The sequence below is a fragment of the Saccostrea echinata genome, unplaced genomic scaffold (genome assembly GCF_033153115.1).
Source record: "Saccostrea echinata isolate AGI-Se365-2 ecotype Australia unplaced genomic scaffold, CSIRO_AGI_Sech_v1 ptg000011l, whole genome shotgun sequence".
NCBI lineage: Eukaryota > Metazoa > Mollusca > Bivalvia > Ostreida > Ostreidae > Saccostrea > Saccostrea echinata.
The window spans coordinates 3,608,950-3,633,557 of record NW_026889760.1 but is presented as its reverse complement, the minus strand read 5'-3'; the positions used below and the strand labels follow the sequence as shown (position 1 = coordinate 3,633,557).

The window sequence follows — 24,608 nt, the reverse complement described above, 5'->3', positions numbered from 1 at the left end:
ACATGTATTGTCAGACTCTGCTCAGTGATGTGTGCAGAGCGAACGAATTGAACACACCCGGTAAAAAAACGTGAACAGAGCTCGTGCCCCATTTTTTATGTGATGTTATGAAGAATTTCCTTTTCATTGAATTTTTAAGATTTTTCACGTAAGTTCAATTCATTAAACTTAAATTATTTTTGAATAAAAATAGAAAATCAAAATTGTAAACAAAACAGCAATACATGCAACTGTGTCCAGGCCCCTTTAAAATGTAAAAGAAGTACGAGGAAGAAGAAAGTGTGACAGTCAGAAAGAATAACAACAATATACTGATATTTTCCTCAGAAGTGCTGGCTTAAAAAGTTCATAAACATGATTTTATAAGATTGTCTTTCTTTTGGTAAAATCAGCAACATCCTCATTTTAACTGAAAACCATTAAAAACCCCCTCCTCCACACACAAATGCAGCTAGGTGGAGAGGAGGGGTAGCATTTTGAAAAAAAAAAAACTTAGATGGCAATGGTTTCTTTGTCTCCGACTAGTAGAAATTAAAATTAGTCCTTATATACTCATCAAAGTATGAACAGGGGAAAAAAAAAAGAAATTTAGAATGTGTAATGATTTTATTCACATATCACAGATAATAACAATGACTGTGTTAGACATTGGGAAATTAGTGAAAAAAATTAACAAATACTTGCAAATATTACACAATATCAATGTAAAAGAAATTTCTGAAAATAAATATGTGACTGTATATATGCACTGTCTGCTTCAACAAAAAAAAGTGTAATTTATCACAATAAAGTTCTGTAATCATGGAGATTTACACGTAGCAGAACTCAACACTGGCCGGAATGCAATAATATTTCATCATCAATGAATATATATATAATCTTCAAAGTCTTCAAACAAGATGATTCATTAATCAATATCAAATAATGCATTGTTCTCATCAAAGCCTGTAAATTATAGAGTAAAACTCTTTCTTTATATCTGAAAAATTGCATCAAAGTTTATAATGTAATACAACATCAGATTTCTGCTTTCAAATATACACACAGCAAAAAAAAAAAAAAAATGTTTAAAATAAAACATGAATTCACACAAAAATAAACTTTCCTCTACATTTCTTTTTTACATATCACATTTCATGTTAATAACATTTCATAATTAAAAATTCAACAACCATAATATTACACAATCTTGCTTGAAAATCAGTGTCCAAAAAAATGTCCATTTCTGTGCTATAACTGATGAAGAAGTATACAATAAAACATTACAAGCGTCTGGGTAACACAGATGGGTTTTTAAGAGTCTAGCTGACAAAGTAATGCCAAGCCTCTCTTGATCCAGTGCTGTACTGGGTGTTCTGTATTTAGCAGCACGGCCAACACAAAGTTTGTAGAATGTCCGGTAGTGGACAATACACCCTTCCTCTCACTTGTCTTGTAGATTGGACATTTATATCTCTTGTCCGATTCATCAATCTCTACTTTCTTTTTAGGGATGAACCACATCATGGGTAAGGGTTCATTCAGAATCTTAGGAAGTTGTTCTGATAGGACATCCCTTAAAACAGAAAAAAAACCCCATAAATCACTGCATTTAAAATTGAACAAAACACTTAAAAAGGCACAGACTGACATACCGTGATGTATACTGGGGGCAGATTTACATGCTAGTTGAAGCATGTTTAGCAAACTTCAGTTCAATCTCTTTGATCTAATTACAGCAAACAGTGGTAAACATGGTTGAGAAATTCAGTTCTTTACTTACTTGTGTTTGTCCCATCTGGCCCCATCAAGGAACAAGCCATAAACATAACAACCATCTTCTGGGGCTTTGTCAGAAGTCTCCTGACTCAATACCTTCAAATATAGACACATAACATGTAGTAGATAAAAAGTACACACCTTTCAGTTACAAAACAATACATGTATATAAATTTTACAGTTTAAAATGATTTGATAATTTTATTTTAATCAACTGTTTAAATAGTTATCAGGACTGAAGTAACAATTCCTGGAAAAAAGGGGACGAAGAGGGGAGGCTGGAGTACTTACATCAAAATCAAAGGCCAGGGTATCAATAGGGATAGTGTACTTTCTGGCAAAGTTCTGCATGACTCCAGTCAAGAAGGCCTGGGTGAAGAAGAAGCCGGACAACCAGAAAGTGGGTGGCTTACCCTCATCATACCATTTCTGTAAAAGACAAAGTCAATTTTAAATTAATTTTTTTGTGACAGAGAGTATGTACCATTCAGGTATGAAATTTGAATGTAGCAAACTTCTTAGTCTATCATATGACATATAGAACAAAGCAAAAAAAAAAAACAAAAAACAAAAAACAAAAAACAAAAAAAAAAACAAGACTAGTATTTTCATCATAGAAAGTTTCCAACTGAAATTTCAATATAAGTTAATTTAACAGAAATAATTTATAGATTTACTGAGAGGTAAAGGTTATACTGATGCCTACATTTAGCATAACCCCACTTAAAATAGCATACATGATAAATTCACAATAACACTAAATCAATATAATATCATATAGTTAAGGTACATTGTACATAAACAGGTATTGTATAGTACATACCTGTAAGAATTTAAGTCTCTCCAGGAAGTCATTGATGTAGCTGCCCAGGGGTTTGAGGGAAGGGTATGACCTCTTGGCCCACATAGCAGGAAGTTTGCCAATCAGCAAGCTGCTGGCTAGGGCTTCCAGCTCAGCAGACATGACTACCAAGCCTTTAATAGCTTTCTGAAGATTGACCAAACTCGAGCGGACAATGGACAATAGCCTGCAAAAAAAACACCAGGTTGAAATACATTTAATAAATGTATGCAAGTACCCAGCTGAATAAATGTAATATACATAAATCAAATTTCATTGGTCAATAAGCAACCAATGAAAGTAGGAATTGTAATGTAACATATCACAGGAATAAACCTGCTGAAATTTGCTAAAATAATAATAAAGTGACATAAATCCCTACACACAATAAAAACTCAAATATAGTTGATCTTTGTTATCTTGAATGCCGATATCTTGAATATCAGTGATTCGACAGTCACAACCACTTATTATGTTTTTTTTTTACGGTTATCTCGAATCATCAGATATCTCAAAGTTTAATCATGGTCTTGTCTAGTTTGAGATAAGAGGTTTGACTGTACGTAAACCACAGTTTAATTTTTTTTACTGCAAAGAATCTCAATAGCATTAATTGAATTTATGAATTAAAAAAAGGCAGTGAAGAACTGACCTGTTAAATCTTTCCATTTCTTGTACCAGCACTGTATTCATGCTCTCTTTATAGGACACTGGGTATTTCTTGCCAGCTGTTTCTATGTCAAAATCTTTTGGAAGCTAACAATGGAGAAGAAAATAATTTTAACACCAAAAGAATTGTTTGAAATTCAATTTGTAATGCCATATTCTTTTCTAAAAGTTCAAATAAAAATTTTTTAACATCTTCTAGTTCAAGTAAAGAAGCCAAAGTCTAACATGATAAATTTTGGCCCACTTTAAAAAACATCATCATAATACCTTAAGTGTTACACATTAAAATGAAATCTTATGCAGGTACCTTGCCAAGAATGTCGCCTGCAATGGTGTAGAGTTGATCATCTGTAGATCCACCCCCTCCACCTCCTGATCCTCCCCTGGTCAGTAAGACAGAATCAAACAATAGCTTAGTCTCCTGCAGCTCCTTAGAGATGTCCACATTCTCATGCATTCCAAACACCTCAGGGTGCTGGTTTAGGGGGAGGGACTGAAGTAAAAAAAATATCAACTCATCATTTAGTAATTAAGGAAAATTTTGCACTTACTTCAAGCAATTCAATATATTGTAATAACTTTTGGTCAACACAAATGGAAATATTTTGTCATAGTGGAAAAATAAGTTTAGAATTAAAAACGTGCATAATTAGTTATGATTTGAAAATGAAGCAATTTTATTAATCATTAAAAAAGGTAATTCTTCTTCCTTTTGGATTAGCAACAGTTTTGTTTCTTCTTTTTCTAGAGAGTCCCATTATTACCTTGATAAATTCAACATAGTCTTCATAAGTTCCCTTGGGAGGGGAGTAGTACGACCCGCTGGGGGAGAATTTATAGCGGCTTTCTGTGATGATGTTAGGAGTGTAGAAATCTGCCAGCATGGTGAGCAGTAGTCGTCGATCCCAGTCATCTGTGACACGACCACCATAGTTACACTCTCCAGTCATGTAGCTGATGGCATCAAATGGAACCTCATCATACTCATTAATAAACATCTGCAAATAATGTTGAGAATTTTTGAGAATTTCATGAATTTCAAATTAGAACAACAACAGAAGTCATCTTTTATCCATTTTATGGTCTTAAGTCAAGATCAGGACATATCTTTAGACCAAGGTCATTCTAATCAAGGGTTTCAGGAGTTAAAGATTTGCAAATGTACAAATTGTATAACCAAGCCACCGGGCAAAAGTACTGTTTCCCCACCTTGTAATGAAGGGAAGGGGGAAGGGATGAAAATGAGATATAATGTTCCATGTTCAAGACCATATTATTGTTATAGAAATTACAGGGTAAAGGGAATAGTGTAAATCAACTTTTATTTGCATGTGAGAAATATCTGCGAGTTTCGCGACCTACTTTAATTTGTGAATATTAATTGTCATGAACCATTTATATTGCTTTGTACTTGTAGAGAATGTGTCCTCAGTGTTCCAAACTGACCAATCACGAATAAAAGATGATGCGAATAGTACTTGGTTTACAGTAAGCTGCATGTTTAGCATATCCCAAACATGACTAGCACTGTTTAGCAGTAAATATACACATTTTTTGGTACATGTGGCACATCCCTGCATCAAATGATAAATAGCTGGATATTATTTAAAGAGGAGGAAGGAAAATTACCTGTAACTGCATAATGGAGATTCGGAGATCTGATTCGTTGAAGCCATATGGAATGTTCCATCCAAGGGGTCCGAATTTCCTCCTCTCCTGAACCAAGGCATGGAAGAAGCACAGACCAAAGAGAAGCTTCTCAAATGGCTACAAACAAAAATATGTTAAGTACCCTTCTGTCATACAAATTGTGTTAGATTTTACCTATGTTAACAACTGCTTTCAATTAAACAGCTAAGTACTTTCTAAAATCTCCATGCAAGTAGCATGGAATTTTCCACACAGATTTAGACCATCACTATCACAAAGATATCCCTCTCTAATTTAACAATTCACACAATGTTCCAGACTTGGAGGCCTATTTAGCTACCAACTGGATTAATCCCTTTTGCGTTCCTTACCAGCTCCTTCCCTGGACATCCCTTGAAAAACTCCTCATCACTGACCGGATCATTGAGGTAGGACTGCAGCAGATTCTGTCGGAGTCCAGTGGGAGGTTCATTGGTCATCTTGACTCCATTCTGTAGCACTGTCACAGGGAACTGTGGATTCAGAAAGTTATTTCATTAAAAATCATCTTCAAATATTTTAAAACCTGAAATTACAAATTGTTTAGAAAAAGGAATAGATTCATTCAATCTTACCAAATTTTTTTAAAAAATACTTTAGCAGCAGTTGATTAAGCTGTTTATTCAATTTTCAAGAGTTAACCCCCTTTATCTTGATAACAAACCTTGGGTGATGGATAGCTGGTCAGCCAGAGCCTGAAGTCCGAGTGTGTGTTCTCTGGTGTGAAGTCTTCACAAGTCTTCTCTAGAGGGGTCATCCATGACACAGCCAAGTGACAGTTTTGTAGCATGACCCATGACCCATCCTGTCTCGCTTCACTGATCATCTTAGCAGCAATGGGTCCCTTGAAACAGAAATTTATGAATGTAAAATAAGAGATAAAGTTTGGTTTTTATGAGCTAAAAAGTATCTTTATGTTTTAGTATGATATCAAATACAGAAAGGGATATGAAGCTAAGTGAAACCAGCACAAAGTAGCTGAAAAATAGGTTTGATCCAACTACTACTGAACTGTAAAATTACTGTGAATTGAACATCTTACCTGTCCCTGACCCAGAGAAATGGAGTTGAACTTGTTTCCAGAGAATCCCTTGTCTTCTGCAAATTTCAGGAGGGCCATGGTTGGGTCAGCCCCAGGGGACAGAATGAAGATGAGAGGAGCACAGCAGTTAGAGTCTTGGTAACTCTTTGCCAAGTCAAAGGGTGGTGGTTCCACAAACTTTTTACCCAGTTTCTCTCTCACAAAATTAGTGATGGCAGGATTCACCTGGAATAGAATTGAAGGTTTCATCTAAAAGGTCTAAAAGGTCAAAATAGAAATTTGCATTTATCGAGAAAAAGTGCCTTGTCTGACCTAAATACATGTATCTATTTTTGCTTTGTGTAACAGTTTAATTCTACAACTGGCCAATTTTCAAGGAAATTTGCAGGATTGTTTAAACAGTCACAAAATACAAATTTCAATATATTTCAGTTGCTTTCTACTAATTTAATGCAAGTCCAAAAAGAAAAAAAAAATTCAACTGCCACAAAAAATTCTATCCCTGTAGGACCGATATACTTAAGTTCTTCCAATTTCTAACTATTGAGGCATTTACAAATCAGCCATCAAACTCCCACCTATGTGAACCCTAATGATTGTAACAGAAGGTAATTTCATGCAGTTATAGCAGTATAAATACTGACCTTGTCTGGCCTTATGACCCTGAGAATGATCATCCTCTGGAAATCATTGAGCTCCTCCTGCCAAGGGGCAGGTAACTCTTCATTGTGAGGTTCTCTTGCGTTGTAATACTGGTTCCATTTGTCTATGTTCTTTGTAAAGTGGTCTCTAAAAAATTAATGTGACTACATCAATTCAAAATTTCATCATTTTCAAATAATATATCCAAGAAAAAAAGCTAAAACATCTTTTAAAGTGTTATGATATAAAACAATGAATATGTTTTCACACTTAACTTACTTATGAAATTTTTATTTTACCTGAATTTCTTGTATTTCTTGAGATCACTGAGACGACAGATTTCATCCCAACTCTTGTCCGTTAGCCACGTGGGGGCGGGGTTAGCGAGTTTGTTCTCCAGGCCCACACCTCCAGTCAGGAAAAACATGAACTCATTTACATCAAGCTCATTCTTGGATCTAAGTAGAAAAATTAAAATACAGAGATGTTAATTCATTAAAATGTAGAGATTTTACCATTAAAATATAGATGTTATCATTAAATTTAGATATGTAAAAATTGACCTTGTATTGTATCTTAATGAAAATTTTATATTTATTTAAAAGTGAAATTTTTTTTCAAGATCTACAGCAAATTTTGCGTACAAATAGGTTTTACTTTTATACAGTAAATTTAATCTGTTCAGCTTTATAGTTAATTAATGAAAATATTCAAGACACTGGTTCAAATTAGAGACAATGGAGAAAATCATCTTACAGTTTTTTTTTTTATTTTAAAAGACTTTAATCAATTATGAAATATATTGTAATTATCTTTTAATTAAACTCAAATAGCTGAAGCAGTTCATCATTTTGCTATAGCTAATAATAAAAATTCAAATAAGCACACAATCACACAAACACAGAAGTAAAGTTGAGTATAGCAAAGAAATATATAAAGAGCTACTGTAAAGAAAAATTATGTATTGTAAATCACAGTTTTCTTGTGCAAACTTTATTTTCATGTAATTTTGTGAGGTCATTTAACATGAAAATAAAGTTCTTGTTAATATCATTTAAGCATGAAAATAAAGTTGTTATTATCCTATTATTTTTGCAAATATTACATATTGCCAAGAAATACAATGTTTTTGTCTTGCAAACAAGGACAAATTAATTTTGTGATTTACTGAAGTGAAAAATCTAAAATGCTTTAAGTATGTGAATTTTAATATGCAACAGGTGCTAGAAAAATTCACTTCTTGTAGAACAAGTGCAGATGATAAAGAAATATTGAAATCTGTCCACAGCAATGTCAGCAAGACTCTCGCCAGAGGTGCATTCAATTCCCTTCGATTTCCGTTGCCATTTCCACCAGCACCAATATAAATCAGTTGAAATCAGTTCATTACTAGTATGGGGTAAATGTTTAGTATGTAACAATGGGGGGGGGGGGGCAAATTTTACTGTAGTACTTCAGTTAAATAAGTTGCTAAGTCAAAGCAATTAGAGGGGAGGCCACTCAACTGATTCAGGGTAGCAAACAAAAACAATAGTTCAATAAGCAGTTAGGATACTAAGTATTTAAAAAAATCTTAAAACACATACCCGACACTTTTCAAAATAAATTAGGTATTATTTTAAAACTTCAAATCAATTCAAATCACAATAATTTCAAGACAAATCATAAAATAAGAAAAAACTTTCAGGGAAAGCTGACAAATTTACATTTATTTTTATGGAAAAACAGACAAATTTAACAATCATTAGGTAAAAGAAATAAAATTGAAATCGAACATTTGGGATTAATCAGAACACAACTTCAAACTGGAAACAGCAATTTCAAAAAATTTTCATGTGAATATGAACACTCTCAGGTAAACATCTAATACTTACAGCAACATATTGGAACATAGAATGAAAGAGAAAAGAAGTTTGTCTTTCTCAAAGAGGGAGCGACAGACATTACAGTACAGACTGTACGTAAAGTGGTCCGACAGGTAGCGCAAGCGACGATCCAAGATCTTGGACTTATTGCTGAAACGAGACACATTCAGAAAAATAACAAAAATGTGAAACGTGAAGAATAGAGGTTGCTTGTGATAGCAGTGTTGCTCGTGGTTGACAGTTTCTGCTGGTTGCTGTAGCTGCATTATACCTGTGTGTATTAATGATGTCAAGATAATTCATTACTACAGAATATACAGTATATTTCTTAACTTTATATAAGGTTTACTGATTCAAAGCATTCACACCCCCTAACCCCATCCCTTCCATTGCAAGTAAAAAATTCTAATGAATATTCATTGCTATGATGACTTGTAAACATCCATAGTAGTTTGAAACCTTGACATCATTTTCCTGAAACAAAATAGTAGCAGAGGAGAGATGTTACATCAGAGCTACATACATGTGATATACAGATATATCTGTGTCTATGTCACATTTAAATGAAGCATGCTAAAGTGAAGATTTCAAAGATCTTTGATATAGGTATATAATTAAATCTAAGCAGTACATATGTACATGAGAAAATAGTTAAATTTTGAACATACCAAATATATCTGAAATCTTCACAATATTTTCATTTAAATGAGAAACAAAGAAAACGAGCAATTGTATATAGGTGAATACAAGTGTGAAGAGACGTCACATGCATTTTTCCCCTTCTTCCACAAAAGAGCTACAAATATCTAGACCTAAATGCCATTATGTATACTGTCTACATGTACATCTGTGCTTTATATACAGTTACTCACAAAAGTAAATTTGCACACAGTATAAAGGTAAAGACACCACGGTGTTTGGCAAAAATTGAGCGTGACACATTGTCATAGAGCTGGTACTGGAAGTGATCTTTGAGGTATCGAAGGCGACGTTCAAGTATTTTGGATTTATTGCTGTAATAGATGCATGTAATAGTATTAAGGTGGGACTTTTGATAAGTGAATGATAATGAATAGAGTTTTATTCTTTTGGTTTAATTTTTTTACTTTCTAATGTTTTTCCTAATATGTAAATATTTATGGATATGAAATGTACACATTAGATTATGTTTCTCACACATATTAGACATAAATGAATGGTTATAACTGGTTGGTAAAAGATTTTCATATCAAATATTACTGCTCAGAATGGTAAAGATCCATGGAGAAACTGCAATGGACTGTGGATAAAATTCAGTTAGCAAACACATTGTTCAAAAAAAAAAAAATCATATACAAAGTTCAAAATACAATACAACAGTTATTACATAATTGAACAAGTACTCAGATCTTTGAACAAATACTCAGTTTATCATTAAAAAATAAAATAAAATTAAAATTTTATGATCTTTCATGTTATAATAATTTTTCCCCCAGGGTCTAAGAATAGAATTAGGAACATACCTGTCCTGGATGGACATGATGTAGAGGTTGACAAACCAGGTCAGAGAATACTGGTACATGGGGTCAATATTGGGGAGGTCAGCGATGGAGAAGAAGAGAATGGAAGAGTGCTTGGCAATGGGACGGTATCCCATACGACTGGTGTCAATCTTCTGCTCGGTCTCCTCTGCAATCTGTAATCAATGTAATAGATTTGTAATAATGTAACAATTTCAATTGCACATTTCTTTTTTTTTAATAAAAAATTTCTGCTTACATTAATTTATTTCATATGAAAAACAATGTGACATCCTTCTTACCAGATTCCACAGAGCAGTTATAATTTACAGATACAGTCAAACCTCATTATCTTGAACTTGACGGGACCAAGAAAAAACTGAGAGATATCTGATGATTTTATATATTGCGGTTGAAATATGTTACGAAAAAGTGGATGGGACTTAAAATTCACTTTGACCTATCCTGTTATTTGAGATATCAAAGTTTGAGATAATGAAATTCAACTGTATTTCTTTATATGGTTGTCTAAACCATAAAAACACGGACAATAGTACCTTCTGTTTTTTGGAGATTTCATCAGAGAGGATTTTGGAGGAGTCGAGGACCTTGATGGCAGACTCATCCTCAAGGATGTTGCCCTCAGAGGCAGAGAGAGTGTGGAGAATCTTGTCCTCAATCTCCTTGAGGGCCTTTCTGTTGGCAGCACTCTGTACAATCAGGGCCTGACGCTCCTCTTCCAACTCTGGTCTGTAATTAAAATTTTAAATGTTTGCAAACAAAATCCCTGTTTATTAAACAATCAAGATCATACTCTGTCTAACCTTGTTTGTGTATAACATAAAATTTTACTAGAAAATTTCTCTGCTCGATCATTTAACAATTCTTTAAAGAAAGAAATCAAAGTGAATTTTTTTTTTTTAAAATTTGCCCTGCTGAAATATTACATTGTAACTCTATCGTAATGTGTATATAATATGTAAGTGTATGAGAAGCCTTTGACTCTAACATACTTAAAATAACCATTAAAATATGCCAACCATCTTTCCTACTCACCTTTCTTTAGCGACCACAATTCCCAGCAGTTGATCCTCTAGACCCTCGGGGGTGATCATGAAGTTGAGGAGGGACACTTTGACTGCAATTTCAGGGAGGTAATGGGGGTTCCTCAGTTTAGTGGTGATGTAGAACCTAAAGTCTTTACTGTACTCAATCACATTCTCACCAATCTTGATCATGTCAACTCCAGCTGTGAAATATTAGAACAAGTGTTTTAAAAATAACCAATATCCAATCCTTCACAAGGAATGTGTTGCTCTTTGAATTTCTTTGCTACTTGCTCTTTGAATTTCTTTGCTACTTGGGTGAAATTTTTGTAAAAGAATCCTTTCAAACCAGACCATAATATACTTTTTTTACTCTTTATAAGGCTCACTACCAGATCTAGAGCCTTGAAACTTTTCCAGCAGCTAGTAGTTATGCTAACCTCTCTGTACATACCTTGTTTGTATGTTTGTTTAAGAAGTAGAGGCTCCAGTGAGGGGTCCAACTCTTCTGCGACATTCTCCAGCAGTAAGGGGTTCCCAAAGGTGATGCAGTTCTCCAGAGTCCTCATGTAGTCAGAATCGGTCAGTTTGATCACTGACAGCTTGAATTCTTTCTCCATGTTCTTGACCCACTTGTTTGCCTGTCCTTGAGGGTCAATCATCAAGGGCCTTAAAATAAAGTTTATTACTTAAAACAAAATACCTTTATTTAAATATATACTGTCTTTTAGTTAATGAATATTGATATTTGAAAAAAATATTCATGCAGAATTGCAGATTCAAACAGGATGATTATCAATACAGGACTGATATTCATTGTTAGAAAGATATGAGGCAATTTAATTTCCAAAACCCAATGAAGAGTCGCTGAATATGTTGCATGCAGATTCCTTCAACAGCCAATTATATATATTGAAGTAGTACTTTAAAAGGATAGTTACCATCTCCTTGAGTTGGCTACAATGACACCATTATCGATGGAGAAACTGTCTCTTGGCAATCCAAAGATATTCCAGGCCTGAATTTTGATTGGTTCTCCAAGAGTTTTGCTGAGAGAGAATTCTTGAGAGCAGGGAATCTGCCTCTCCTGTTCAAGAGTAAAGCATATAATTATTATAAATGATTTCAGATTAAAATTCAAGAGATCCACTATACAATCTTTAAAAGAAGAGCCATTACAATTAAGAAAGAAATGAAAACCCTAAAATGTTTTCCTTTTATGAACAGTCTTGCAGATCAATTTTAAAGGCAGAAGTTTTATTTAATATAACCAAAAAAATTAACTTACTGTGCAGATTTTCACCCAGTCTACTGTACACTGTTCTCTGAAGGCCATAGTGAAAGGTCCCAAGTATGCAATGACACCAGCAGAAATCAAAACATCACCAACTAAGTTATCATAAATGTTCTGTAAATTCTCTGCGGCTGCTGTCCACCTAGCCTTCTCTCCACCAAGACCTCCAATCAGCTTCTTAGCTCTCTCCAACTTCTTTCCACAAAGATCCACCTGGAATTCCAGCTGTTCTTTCTTGTCAGTCATTTCCTTGAATGTGGCCTGGAGATCTGCCAAGCGTTTTTCTACAGCTGCCAGTTCAGCACGTTTCTTGTTTAGTTGGTCCATAGTTGTTTTCAACTCGGCCTCAGCCTCGGCTAATTTTACCTTTTTGGGTGCAACCACTTTGGCCACCCTGTCATAGATTTCCATGGCCAGGATCCATTTACACAGACCCTCTGCAGCAGAGGAGGCATTGGCCACTTTAGCAGGGTCAAATTCAGGGTTTGAAATGTATTCCTTTCTGATCTTCTGCATAACATGGACCTTCACAAACAAACAAGAGGCCCATGGGCCACATCGCTCACCTGAGCACATTGGCTAGGAAAAAAAGCAAAAATCAGTACAGTATTGAAAAGTTTACAGGGAGGGGGGTGTTGAATTTTAAACTACCTGATGATGCTTTCATATCAATATAACAAATGGCTTTGTTGTTCTTGAGCAGCAGATTTTTTTCCCATATATTCATTTGTAAAAATTTGATCCCCCATTGTGGCCCCACCCTACCCCCGGGGGCCCTCATTTGAACAAATTTCATTCTACACTACCCAAAGATGCCTCCATATCAATTTGCCTAATCATGGCTTTTCTGTTCTTGAGAAAAAGACTTTTTCCTATATATTCCTCTGTAAACTTTGATCACCCATTGTGGCCCCAACCTATCCCCGGGGTAATGATTTGAACAAACTTGAATCTTCACTATCTGAGGATGCTTCCATATAAATATGACCAATCATGGCTTTACTGTTCTTAAGAAGAAGATTTTTAACGATATTTTCCTATATATTTCTATGTAAAACTTTGATCCCCAATTGTGGCCACACCCTACCCCCGGGGGTTATTATTTGAACAAATTTGAATCTTCACTACCTGAGGATGCTTCCATATAAATATGACCAATCATGGCTTTACTGTTTTTAAGAAGAAGATTTTTAGAGATATTTTCCTATATATTTCTATGTAAAACTTTGATCCCCAATTGTGGCCCCACCCTACCCCCCGGGGGTTATGATTTGAACAAATTTGAATCTTCACTACCTGAGGATGCTTCCATATAAATATGACCAATCATGGCTTTACTGTTTTTAAGAAGAAGATTTTTAGAGGTATTTTCCTATATATTTCTATGTAAAACTTTGATCCCCCATTGTGGCCCCATCCTACCCCCGGGGGTCATGATTTGAACAAACTTGAATCTTCACTACCTGAGGATGCTTCCATATAAATATGACCAATCATAGCTTTGCTGTTCTTAAGAAGAAGATTTTTAAAGATATTTTCCTATATATTTCTATGTAAAACTTGGATCCCCCATTGTGACCCCACAAATTTGAATCTACACTACCTGAGGATGTTTCCACATAAGTTTCATCTTTCCTGGCCCAGTGGTTCTTGAGAAGAAGATTTTTAAATGATGCCATTATTTTTTCACTAATTCCTAATTATCTCCCCTTGAAAGAGGGCATGGCCCTTCATTTGAACAAACTTGAATCCCCTTTACCTAAGGATGCTTTGTGTCAAGTTTGGTTGAATTTGGCCCAGTGGTTCTTGAGAAGAAGATGAAAATGTGAAAAGTTTACAACAACAACGCCAACAACGACGACAGACAATGGACAAATTTTGATCAGAAAAGCTCACTTGAGCCTTTGGCTCAGGTGAGCTAAAAATGGCAAATATATTTTAAGGCAATCATGATACTTCATGATCAATGACAAATATTTTCATAACGTCTATCAATCAGATCAATTCAAATGTTTAAATTCAAGACTCTATTATTAAAAAGTTTCTAACAGTACATACACAATTTCTTATGAATATTAAGAAGGCATTTTTCTTTTCCATATTCATAATATCCTTTTTTTTCACTTTCAAAAACCTATTTCTGATTTATCTCTCCTTCACTTAAACCTATTTCAAGGAAATTATTGATAACCACTAAGTCTTTGAACACTTACAGGAATGTTGTCTTTATCATACTCCTTGAGCATGCTCAGGAAGCTCATGTCTCCCAGCAGTTTTTTGGAGGGTCCCCAGTAGTCAAAGATCTTCTGTCCTGGTTTATCTGGATCATTAATCTTGTCTGGCTTGATGTCCTTCATTACACACACAGCAGCCATGACAAGCTTGACTCCAGCTGGTGGCTGCTTCATAGACTTCACAATGGTGATATCTTGGGGCTGTGGAGGATCATCGACATATTGCATATATAATGAGTTTATATTGATATTTTTGAATAAGCATGCTTTTGTTACACATACACTCACTCACCCACCCCCACACACAAAGCGCGTTACTATATCCCCTCTAATTTTTTTGCGAGGGGATATAAATCTGGATGTGAAACCTTCAATACTATTTTACTACCATAACCCATATGGAGAATTTGATCCCAGAAAAAGAGCCTTTTTCAGGCATTCTCTTACCTTGAGTGTGTTCAAGGCAGCCAATGCAGCTTCCAAAGCAGGAATGGCCTCAGCCAATTCTGCCTCACATTCATCCTTGAGGGCCTGTGCCTGAGCAGCTTGTTCATTGGCCACCGCCTCATCTGCTCGCACCACTTTGCTGGTGGCCTCCACCTCTACTGATTCTTTCTCAATGACTACCATCATCTTGGCATTCTCCTCCTGGGACACCACCAACTGGGGTTGCAGTTCCTCAAGTTCCTTTTGCATAGTAGCTACCTATAAACACACACAAAAGGATGAGGTGACCAGCCTAAAAAAAATCTTAAAATTTACAATTTACAAATGCTTGGAATCTAACTACATGTAAACAGAAAATAGGGGAAATCAAACAAGATGTTTAAAATTTTTTTTTTTACACCTTCGGCATTTATTAATCCAAAATTTATTATTCAAATAATAATTTGGAAAGCTGTATGCTTTTTACTGGTATATGCATTATGTATGTACATAGATAAAGGGATCCTAAAGCTAATCTTTAAGACTGAGTGATCCACTTTGATTTACCTGTGAAGCAGCAAAAGCCAGCTTTTCTAATCCCACCACATATCTCCTCTTGGCCTTCATGGTTTCATCTTGCTTTGTGGACAGTAAATTCTTAAAAGAGTTGATCAACTCTAGATATGATGTAGGAGTGACATAATTATGACGACCCAGCTCTGAGAAATATCTATCAGACAATCTGATGGTGCTCTGATGGAAATACTTGACGATGTGTGTGGTCTCTTTACGTTCGTTGTCAGCTAGCTCGACCTGCTCCAAGAATTTATTGGCTACTCTCTCCAAAGCATCGTCTGGCCAAGTCTATAAATAATGGTCATTATATTTAGTAATTGATGTTCTGCTATCACTCAGGGTGTGCTTGGTCAGTTTCAATACAGTTAGTATGCAATAAACAGAAATTCTTATTCCCAAGCCAGAACATATTTAATATTGCATTATATTTATCCATTGAATTTGATTTCATACAAAATGTCTAGGAAGCTAGGGCTGGGGGTGGGGGTGCTGAGGAATGGTACATAGGTACAAACCTGGAACCAGTCAATGGTACAGCAGTTAATGAGGGCAGGGAACTGTCGTAGTCTGTTTCTGAAGGCATCACCAATAGGACTGAAGGCGATGATAATATGTAAGTTCTCACGACAACGATTTACAAAGAAGGCAAACAAAGCCAGAGGACTGAAGTCAGCCATCTTGTCTCCAGCCTGGGCATGTGGTCTTACAGCCTGAAACACAAAAAATGGCACATATTTTGAAATATCAACTACTCTATCACACTCCAAAGTTTTCAGTCCAAGCACTTAATTCTCCCAAAAATCATTTTTATAGTATTGTCCTACTTTTTACCCAATAAAGGACATTTGAATTTCAATCGATTTAACAAAATATTCTTAAAATTTGTTTTGAAATTTTTGAATTACATATAAAAAGAAATTGGAGAAAAATTGTTTTCGACATGGTTTTATTCTACATCTTCAATTCACCCTCTTCTTTTGTACAAGTGTAAGTAAGTGTACACGACATACCTCCATGATTTCTGCTTTCTCATCAGCAGCAAACAGATTGGGGACTTCTCCTGTGTTTAGTAAGTTATCAATGTCCTCTAAGAATGACTCCTCCTTAATCTGTGTGTCTGTGATCAGGAACACAGTTGTCTTTCCTTGGGCTCCACAGCTTGTCAATACAGACTGCAAAATAAGCAGTGATTGCTTTTATTTCCTACTTAATAGCACTCAACTTTGATGACTAACATTAACTGTATAAAAATATATTGTATTTACCTTTTAAAACTAATAAATGATGAGAAAATATATTATTTCTTCTACCCCCCCCCCCCCCCCCACTTATTTTTATGAGAACAAAACAAACTTCTAATGTGCACTGAAGACCTTACCTTAATGTCCTCCCTCCATTCTACTTTGCCATAATTTTTAGAGATTTCTGGCTGGAAAAGATTGTAGCCTGCCATAGCAGTAGCCAGTCTGGTCAAAGATTGACGTCCACTACCGCCCACTCCAACCAATAAAGCATTGCCTCCTGGGATACGCAAAACTCGACAAATTCGGGATAAGTGTTCAAGCACATATCTAGGAAGTAGTAGTAATTGAGAATAAAATATTACCAAAAATATACATTGCTTCATTTAATATGTAACTATATCATACATTGATAGTTGGGGTCAATATTCAAAAGTTTTAGAGATTTTTTAATCTTACATTTAGTATTGATCTTTTGACCTGAGCATTTTATAACTGTACCTGTAGATGATACATTATGAATTCACATGACAGATTTGAGCTAGACATACCTAAATATAACAAGATTCATCCTGGTTTTATGTGTATTGTTGTATTCCTCTAGACACTGTTCTACAATTTTGTACATTTCATCTAAAGATGTGACTTCAAGGTACACTCTCTCTTCAGCCTCAGCATCAGGGTTCATGTAATCCCCAAACATCAAAGATCTTAGATCCTCCTCACGAACCTACAAGTTTAGGCACTGTGCAATTTAGTGAATATTATTACCTCTTATTCAATAAAATTGTACAAGAAAATCTTTCATTGAATTCTATATACATGTACCTAGACGTAAACTGGATCCTTGGAGAAATTTCAAACTCACATTTCTCAATAAAATCACATATTTACCCTAAATACTCTTTTGGGTCAATATTAAGGGCCAAATATCTCATCCAGTTTAATACAATATTAGGTAATAAAATTGAAGAGATCAATTTCACTTAAAGCATGCATTTAAAGAAGTCTATCAAAGACTGGGAAATAATCAGGATTTAAAATATTTTTTCTATGAATTTTAAAATTAAGGCATAAGAATTAGAGAGGCATAATCTACTAATTAAAGCTTTGATTTTTGTGAAAGTTCTAACCAATTTAATGCATTATGACAGGATTTCTATCTAAAATATTTCTAAAATACTTAGTTAACACTCGTTCAACTTGTGTACATTTACTGCCATTTTTCCAGTGACAGCATATAAATCAGATCACAGATCTACTTTCAATGTACAATCTAGCTGAATTATAATTAATCTCTGATTGTCTAAGACACTAGATACTAATTACATCTAATTACATCGCTAATATCTGATCTAACATTGAATAAAATTCCGAAATTTCTGTTTATTTATAAGCTGACTATCATTAAGAATATCTACTGAAGCTCTCACTCTAGAGTACAGATAGAGAACAGCAGTTGCCTTACCTTGGGCTAATTAATAGCAATCAAAAAAAGTTTGAATGGTAAATCTTAATTGGATAGAGGTTTCATAAAAATAATAGATATTATAGAAAAAAAAATCCTGTTTTCAGAGACTTAAAAAAAATAAAGAAAAAAAAAATTTTATCATAAAAACAAAACTGTTATTATTTTGAATTTAAAAGATTTTTAAACTAACTTTCGAAATTAATAAATCTATTTGTCATCTTCTTATGCTATAGCACTTAACATTCATATTAAAAAGATTATTTATTTGTCATTCTGAGGATGAGAAATGACAGAGACTCACCTTTACACCCTAAATGATAAAAATTAAAATGTATAAAAAAGAAAATAATTAAGATCAATATTTACAATAGGCATTTAATACTTTTATAAACACAATATATTTTTTCAAAAATATCATTTGCATAAACTTGGGACCTAAATGAAAGTCAACACACTGCTGAAACAATACATCAAATAACATCAGTGATCAAAATAAAATTTGTTATTTTAATATTCTTCTTTACTAAACAATTATTACCTTGCCCTCGCCTGTTCCATCTCCAGCCAAGTGTTCAAAGATGACATCAAAGCTTTCCTTGAAATATTCCTTACATACACTGCCAGTGCTCCTAAAATTCACAAATTCATTAAATTTGAAATAAAAATTCTCATGATCAAATATTGTGTAAGAATTACTAGTAAATAAATTGAAAAATTAATGCCTATAGTAACTGTAGTGTATGTCCATATATTACAAGTATAACAGAAAAAAATAAATAACAACAATTTTTTTTTTTAATATTTTAGTCTCATCGAATTAGCTCAGTTTTAAATTTGCTAATTAAAAACAGATAAGCATTAAAGCAAAAGAGGGACCAAAATACTAAGCATGTAGTACATGTCCACATATGCTTCTGTTTTTGAATAATCTAGCTTTAAGTTACTGCATAACAAACACATACTTAAACAGCCAGGCTCGATCAGCATCATCTGTCAGACGATCATAGAAGACTCTCATAACTTCGTGTACCCACAATCTGTAAATATAAAAAATATATGAGAGTTATCTCCTAACACCATGCTAAAACATTGTTAGTCATTTAACACATTCACTTTTAACTTACTAGTAATATTTTTTTACATTGTGAATGAATAAATTGTGGTGGTGGTGGTGGTGGTGGTGGTGGTGTGTGTGTGTGTGTGTGGGTGGGTGGGGGGGTTAACTTTTGGTTTCAATACAGTTAACACATCTAAGCGCTAAATTAAAGACAAGGTAATTACCTAATCATAGTTCTTTTGCTTTCCACCTCTGTCTTCTTTATTAAACAGATACCAAGAATGACCCTGGAGAAATCTCGTAAGTTAAAGACGTAGTGGGATTTAGCTGGTGTCGGCAATAGGTTAGCGATAGCCTGCTTGTACATGTCATTGGTAGCTGCTACAATCTGATTACCCAAAGCATAATACTCCGTAGAAAATTCTGCTTGCTGTAAACAAGATAATGAGAATTTGTAAATACTAGAAATATTTAACTGTGCTCAACTTGAATAAAATACGATAATCAAATATCTTGTGCAATATGACTGTAATAAACTTTGTTCACTTAAATCTCCTTTTGAATGGAGACTTTTTCTCCATTATTTTAGAAATTATAAATGTTTTAAATTCCAACGAGGAAATGTTAAATTTTTTGAAACAGCAATTGCCTGACATTTTCTGAATTATAGCCATCATATGATTCAGAGAGATAAAAGTACTTCAAAGGGGTTCAATACTAATAGTTATATAAAAATCATATTAAAAAATGTACCCTTAAGTAAGTGGTCAAAAGAATAGAGAAAATCTTAATCATGGTTTCTTCACTGAAGGGGTTTATTCCAATGATGTTATAATGGCGTAGGAATCGTGCGGTGACATCGTTTCTGCCACCACCTGGTGGTCCCATGGCCGCCAAGAACAGGACATCTTGTAGTGTTATTTTGCTGGTATCTTTTAGATCATACCTAAAACAAACATACACTGCTCAAGAAAAAGTGTACCAAATATTCATAGTAGAAAGTGTATCAAACCTTCACAATAGAAACAGTCACTATACTACTGATTTTAAGGGTTAATACATATACATTAATGAAAATTATAAAACTATTCATAAGGGGGAAAAACTAGGCACAGCTTAAAATCAACTTTTAACTAACACTACTTTCTAGACTACGAAGCAGTATAAGTGAAGAATTCCAAGTCATTAGAAACTTTTCATCCTAGTTTATCTGCATGATGCATTTTAACTCATGCACTTTCAATATTTTTTATATAAGGTAGCTGTAAGACATACCAGTATCCATGATCAATATACTGCCTCAGCAGCTCTATAGGGGGCTGGGCCCCGTACACCTCCTTCTGGGGCATGTTAAGGTCATCAACAAAAATAATAGCCTTTTTCCCCATCTGTGGTCCGAATACCCCCTTCCTCCTCTTGTCCAGACGAGACATGATAATGTTCTGTGTCTGGTTGGCACTCGTCTGGGCGGAAAAGTTGACAAATGCTGGGAGGTATCTGTCCTTCTCTAGGTGGTTCATAAGTTTGTCCTGGACGTAAACACTCTTACCAGTACCAGTAGGGCCCACAAACAGAATGGGTCTGAAATACATTACAACGTTCTGTTTTACCATATATAAGTATTGAAAATTATAAATTTTGATTGCCCAAGAACATTACATCCCTCACATCCCAGGATTAAAATGATTCCACAGTATCCCTTGACAGATATAAATAATTCTGGGGTGTGACTTTAAGTTTCTGAGACTCACCTGTCATGTTCAATACAGAGAGATAGCAGATAGGTGTATCGGGCGGTGTCCATGGTCGGGACCAACATTTCTCGGATTTTCTTAGCCTTACTCTCCTGTCCTTTAATGAGGTCATTCCAATGGTGCCAGGTACCTCTGGCCTTAAACTGAAACAGAAAAACAATGATGTTTGTTCAAGGTCAAATCTAAATGCTCTGGTACAAGTACCTTCTTGTTAAAAGTATGGATATGAATGAAGATAATAATGAAAACATCTAAGGTTCAAGTAAATAAAAACTGTTAATGTATATTACTTTAAATGCAAATTATGCAATAATTTGTTCAAGCACTTCATATGCAAGAGAATATTTAAGCAAAAATCTTATCAAATATTCATTGTGATCTACCTCAAAGCGAAAATTTTAATGTTCACAGACATCAAGTCAACAAGAAATAACTTTGAAAGATGGGGAAATATGATTTATTAAGTACAAGTTATCAAAATTAATTATTTTTCTGTCTGAATTTTTTTTACATTACATTAACACTGTGGCCCATAGAATCTCATAATTAAAGAAAAGGGGATTGTATTTTTTGAATAAAATTACCTCAAAGAAGACATCATAACAGTTCATAGCCTCTGGCATGGGGACATCGAATTTGCCCACTGATTTTGGCACTGGAGAGCTGTCAATTTTTCCACCCAGTAGTTCCTTAAAGAATGTGTCAAATTTCTGTCGGCCATCATTGTCTACAACAGCAGCAATGCTCCATGGGATGGAGAAAATCATGGCGCACTGAAACAGATGAAACAAATATGTTTTACTGTCAGTGTTAATATTTGATGATTAATGAACATGTATTCACAGAAAAATTCCAATGTAAATAACATGGAAATTACCATGGTGTAATTCTTGATGTGCTTGTTTTCGTTGGCATCTTCCTTGCTCAAGGTCTCTGACATCAACATGTCAATCATGTACATCAGAGAACGAACCTGATTGGCCTGCTTAGACCCAAGATACTCCTACAAATTAGTAGTGCAATTTCTCATTACATTGTTGATAGCATATTTGACAGTATTTTGGTTAGTAGTCCAATACAAAGATTTTTTACCCCCTAAAGTTTTTCTAAAAGATTCTTTTTGCAACCTCCTTTATCCTTCAAGTTCTTTCAAATGTAAAAGACAGTATATTTCAAAGTACACATTTAACAATGTACTCCAAATACCTATAATTTTAAGTTAAAGCATGCATTATAAATCATACTTTCGTATTTTTCCTGACAAAGTCTAGACAAGGATCAATCAGCCACTCAAACATGTCATGGACGACTTCCGCACATTCCCGTGCCATGATCTCTCCAAATGCTTCAATCCAGGATTTCACGATTGGTCTCCAGCCCAGGGTCGTGGGCTCTAGGTACACCATACCACACCTGCTCACTGTGGCCGGCTGAAACAGAGGGAAAAATGGAGAGCTGTTCATTGACGGAATTTTCAGTCAAAGATACCTACTCATGGTTTATAGTTCATGTATTATGGATGGGAGAATTAACGTTTGATTTTGACACAGAAGAAAAATATATACATGAAAAATATCCAGCTTTAGGGATAAATTAACTCAGACTCATTTTCTATCAATATTACTCTGCAACATTATAAACAAGATACATAACAAGAATCACACTTACCGAGGCCTGAGCTAAATCCATTGTTTCAAAGATAAGACTCATGGGATTTGACATCTGTATAATTTCTCCACTCATCAAGCATAGTTTCTTATTGTCATCCAACACTGTGTTCATGTTTTCAATCCACAAGGCATCAATTGGTCCATCAAAGACGACCCACTTCCTGTCCGGAGTGTCAGTAGAAGCAAACTCTCGGAAGGTGTTAGCCACAACACCATCTGTCCACTCATGAGAAACTGGGTCAAACTGACCGAATAGCTGACCCATTGTAATGGATTTGGGATTAATGATTCGGTATAGGACTTTCTCATAGTCCTCATCATGCCCCTCTTCATTCAATAAGGTCATACCCTCACAGAGTGTTTCTATGACCATAGTCTTACAGCCAAAAGGTTCTCCCACCAACATGAAGCTGAAATGTCAATAAAGAGGAGGTCTAGTAAACAACAGTACACAGTAAATGCATTCAAATCATAAAAATAGTTATTGCATTCATGTATGACAAAGATTCATTCCCCAACTAACTTTCATGTAAGATATTTTCCATTTTTATAGAACATGTCATGCTTTATGAAACATGTCTATATGAGAAGTATTACATGGCATTGCATACCCTCAAGAACTTTTCAAAAATAAACATTTCTTTAATACACTGTACTTTAAAAAACAGCCAGACTTTGATCAGAAAAGCTTGCTTAAGTTTCTGGCTCAGAATAGCAAAAAACATAAAGCAATGCATAAATATTTTCTTCACTATTTTATTCTAAAAATGCCAGATTATTCCCCCTTACCCATGTCTGACGATCATCATTTCATAAGTCTGGATGAGTTTCTCTTTGAAGAAATCCACAAACTGCAGATTTTTCTTGGCAGCCACCCTCATCATGGCATCTAAGAAGACCTTGTAGTCTGCTTCAGGAAGCTTGACTCCGGGGAACAGATCTGAGGTGATACCATTGAACAGTGGAATGTCGTGAGACAAGAACTTGGGAAGATTGACATCAATAATAGACCTCAGCAACTGCAAAACAGAATTATTTATAGGTCAAGATCACATAGTTCACTTTAATGAATGTCCTTTTATGTAAAGCAAAGTCTCATACCAAATGAATGTCCAATAACATGTATCAGGTAATTTCAACAGTCAAAGGACATTGCAAGAATAAGGCTTTTCTGCAATTATTTTGTGTAAAATGCTGAGATACAATTTTAAAGATTTTCTTTTTTATATTTCTGAATTGAAAATAACAAATGATTGTTCAGAAATTATCATAGCTATCACATCTGAAATATTAATATCTTGTCATGTCTTTACATGAATAATGTTTTTGCAATTTTTTTGTATAAAATACTGAGTTTAATTTTTTTTTTTTTTTTTTTACCACTTATTAAATTCAAATTTACATTGAATTGATTATTTTGACCTACCAGTATATCCTCATCCTCGTCGGGAAATCTGAGTTTGAGATTGCCAGCAGCTGAGAGGACAGCTTTTACTGCTCTCATTCCGTAATCATAGTGAAACTGTGAGGATAACTGCTCAGAACAGAGTCTGTACACAGTCACAATCTTAACTGACAGATTTCTGGCATTCTGGAAACCAAATGAGTACAGAGAAATCTCAGCAATCATGGCGTAGTCTGGAACCATCATTGCCACTGTCCGGAACAACACCTTCAGGTTGTCTGGAAGCTCCGAACGACCGGCATAACCTGGATTCATGGTGATGCACACATAACAGTTGGGATTCAGGGAGAGCTCTGTGCCCTCAAACACGAAGACATCTACTTTAGCTCTCACAGCACGGATGATGCATAAAATCTAAAAGCAAAAAGA

General features: G+C 34.7%; 1 protein-coding gene across 3 annotated transcripts in view; it reads right to left on the bottom strand.

Moving 5' to 3' along the window:
* Positions 1-614: 614 nt before the first annotated feature.
* Positions 615-24,608, bottom strand: part of LOC133184818 (dynein axonemal heavy chain 12-like) — a 37,019-nt gene continuing 13,025 nt past the window's right edge. The window contains exons 23-62 of one of the 3 annotated variants that reach the window (XM_061319900.1): positions 24,201-24,593; positions 23,564-23,793; positions 22,773-23,184; positions 22,349-22,534; positions 21,982-22,107; positions 21,689-21,877; positions 21,102-21,247; positions 20,626-20,931; positions 20,104-20,296; positions 19,575-19,780; positions 19,256-19,330; positions 18,832-18,922; positions 17,374-17,552; positions 16,960-17,152; positions 16,592-16,753; positions 16,097-16,291; positions 15,573-15,869; positions 15,027-15,284; positions 14,559-14,780; positions 12,340-12,870; positions 11,993-12,138; positions 11,506-11,720; positions 11,062-11,254; positions 10,563-10,755; positions 10,009-10,181; positions 9,379-9,519; positions 8,516-8,656; positions 6,941-7,099; positions 6,644-6,788; positions 6,000-6,224; positions 5,622-5,801; positions 5,290-5,430; positions 4,898-5,035; positions 4,033-4,266; positions 3,576-3,761; positions 3,252-3,355; positions 2,582-2,786; positions 2,050-2,187; positions 1,763-1,854; positions 615-1,555 (exon numbers count right to left, since the gene is read on the bottom strand). In XM_061319900.1, the coding sequence (XP_061175884.1) occupies positions 1,294-1,555; positions 1,763-1,854; positions 2,050-2,187; positions 2,582-2,786; positions 3,252-3,355; positions 3,576-3,761; positions 4,033-4,266; positions 4,898-5,035; positions 5,290-5,430; positions 5,622-5,801; positions 6,000-6,224; positions 6,644-6,788; positions 6,941-7,099; positions 8,516-8,656; positions 9,379-9,519; positions 10,009-10,181; positions 10,563-10,755; positions 11,062-11,254; positions 11,506-11,720; positions 11,993-12,138; positions 12,340-12,870; positions 14,559-14,780; positions 15,027-15,284; positions 15,573-15,869; positions 16,097-16,291; positions 16,592-16,753; positions 16,960-17,152; positions 17,374-17,552; positions 18,832-18,922; positions 19,256-19,330; positions 19,575-19,780; positions 20,104-20,296; positions 20,626-20,931; positions 21,102-21,247; positions 21,689-21,877; positions 21,982-22,107; positions 22,349-22,534; positions 22,773-23,184; positions 23,564-23,793; positions 24,201-24,593 (8,001 nt within the window). In that variant the 3' untranslated portion in view covers positions 615-1,293. Of the gene's footprint in view, positions 1,556-1,762; positions 1,855-2,049; positions 2,188-2,581; positions 2,787-3,251; positions 3,356-3,575; positions 3,762-4,032; positions 4,267-4,897; positions 5,036-5,289; positions 5,431-5,621; positions 5,802-5,999; positions 6,225-6,643; positions 6,789-6,940; positions 7,100-8,515; positions 8,657-9,378; positions 9,520-10,008; positions 10,182-10,562; positions 10,756-11,061; positions 11,255-11,505; positions 11,721-11,992; positions 12,139-12,339; positions 12,871-14,558; positions 14,781-15,026; positions 15,285-15,572; positions 15,870-16,096; positions 16,292-16,591; positions 16,754-16,959; positions 17,153-17,373; positions 17,553-18,822; positions 18,923-19,255; positions 19,331-19,574; positions 19,781-20,103; positions 20,297-20,625; positions 20,932-21,101; positions 21,248-21,688; positions 21,878-21,981; positions 22,108-22,348; positions 22,535-22,772; positions 23,185-23,563; positions 23,794-24,200; positions 24,594-24,608 lie in introns of all 3 variants that reach the window. The other 2 variants (XM_061319898.1, XM_061319899.1) reach the window with 2 other exon arrangements.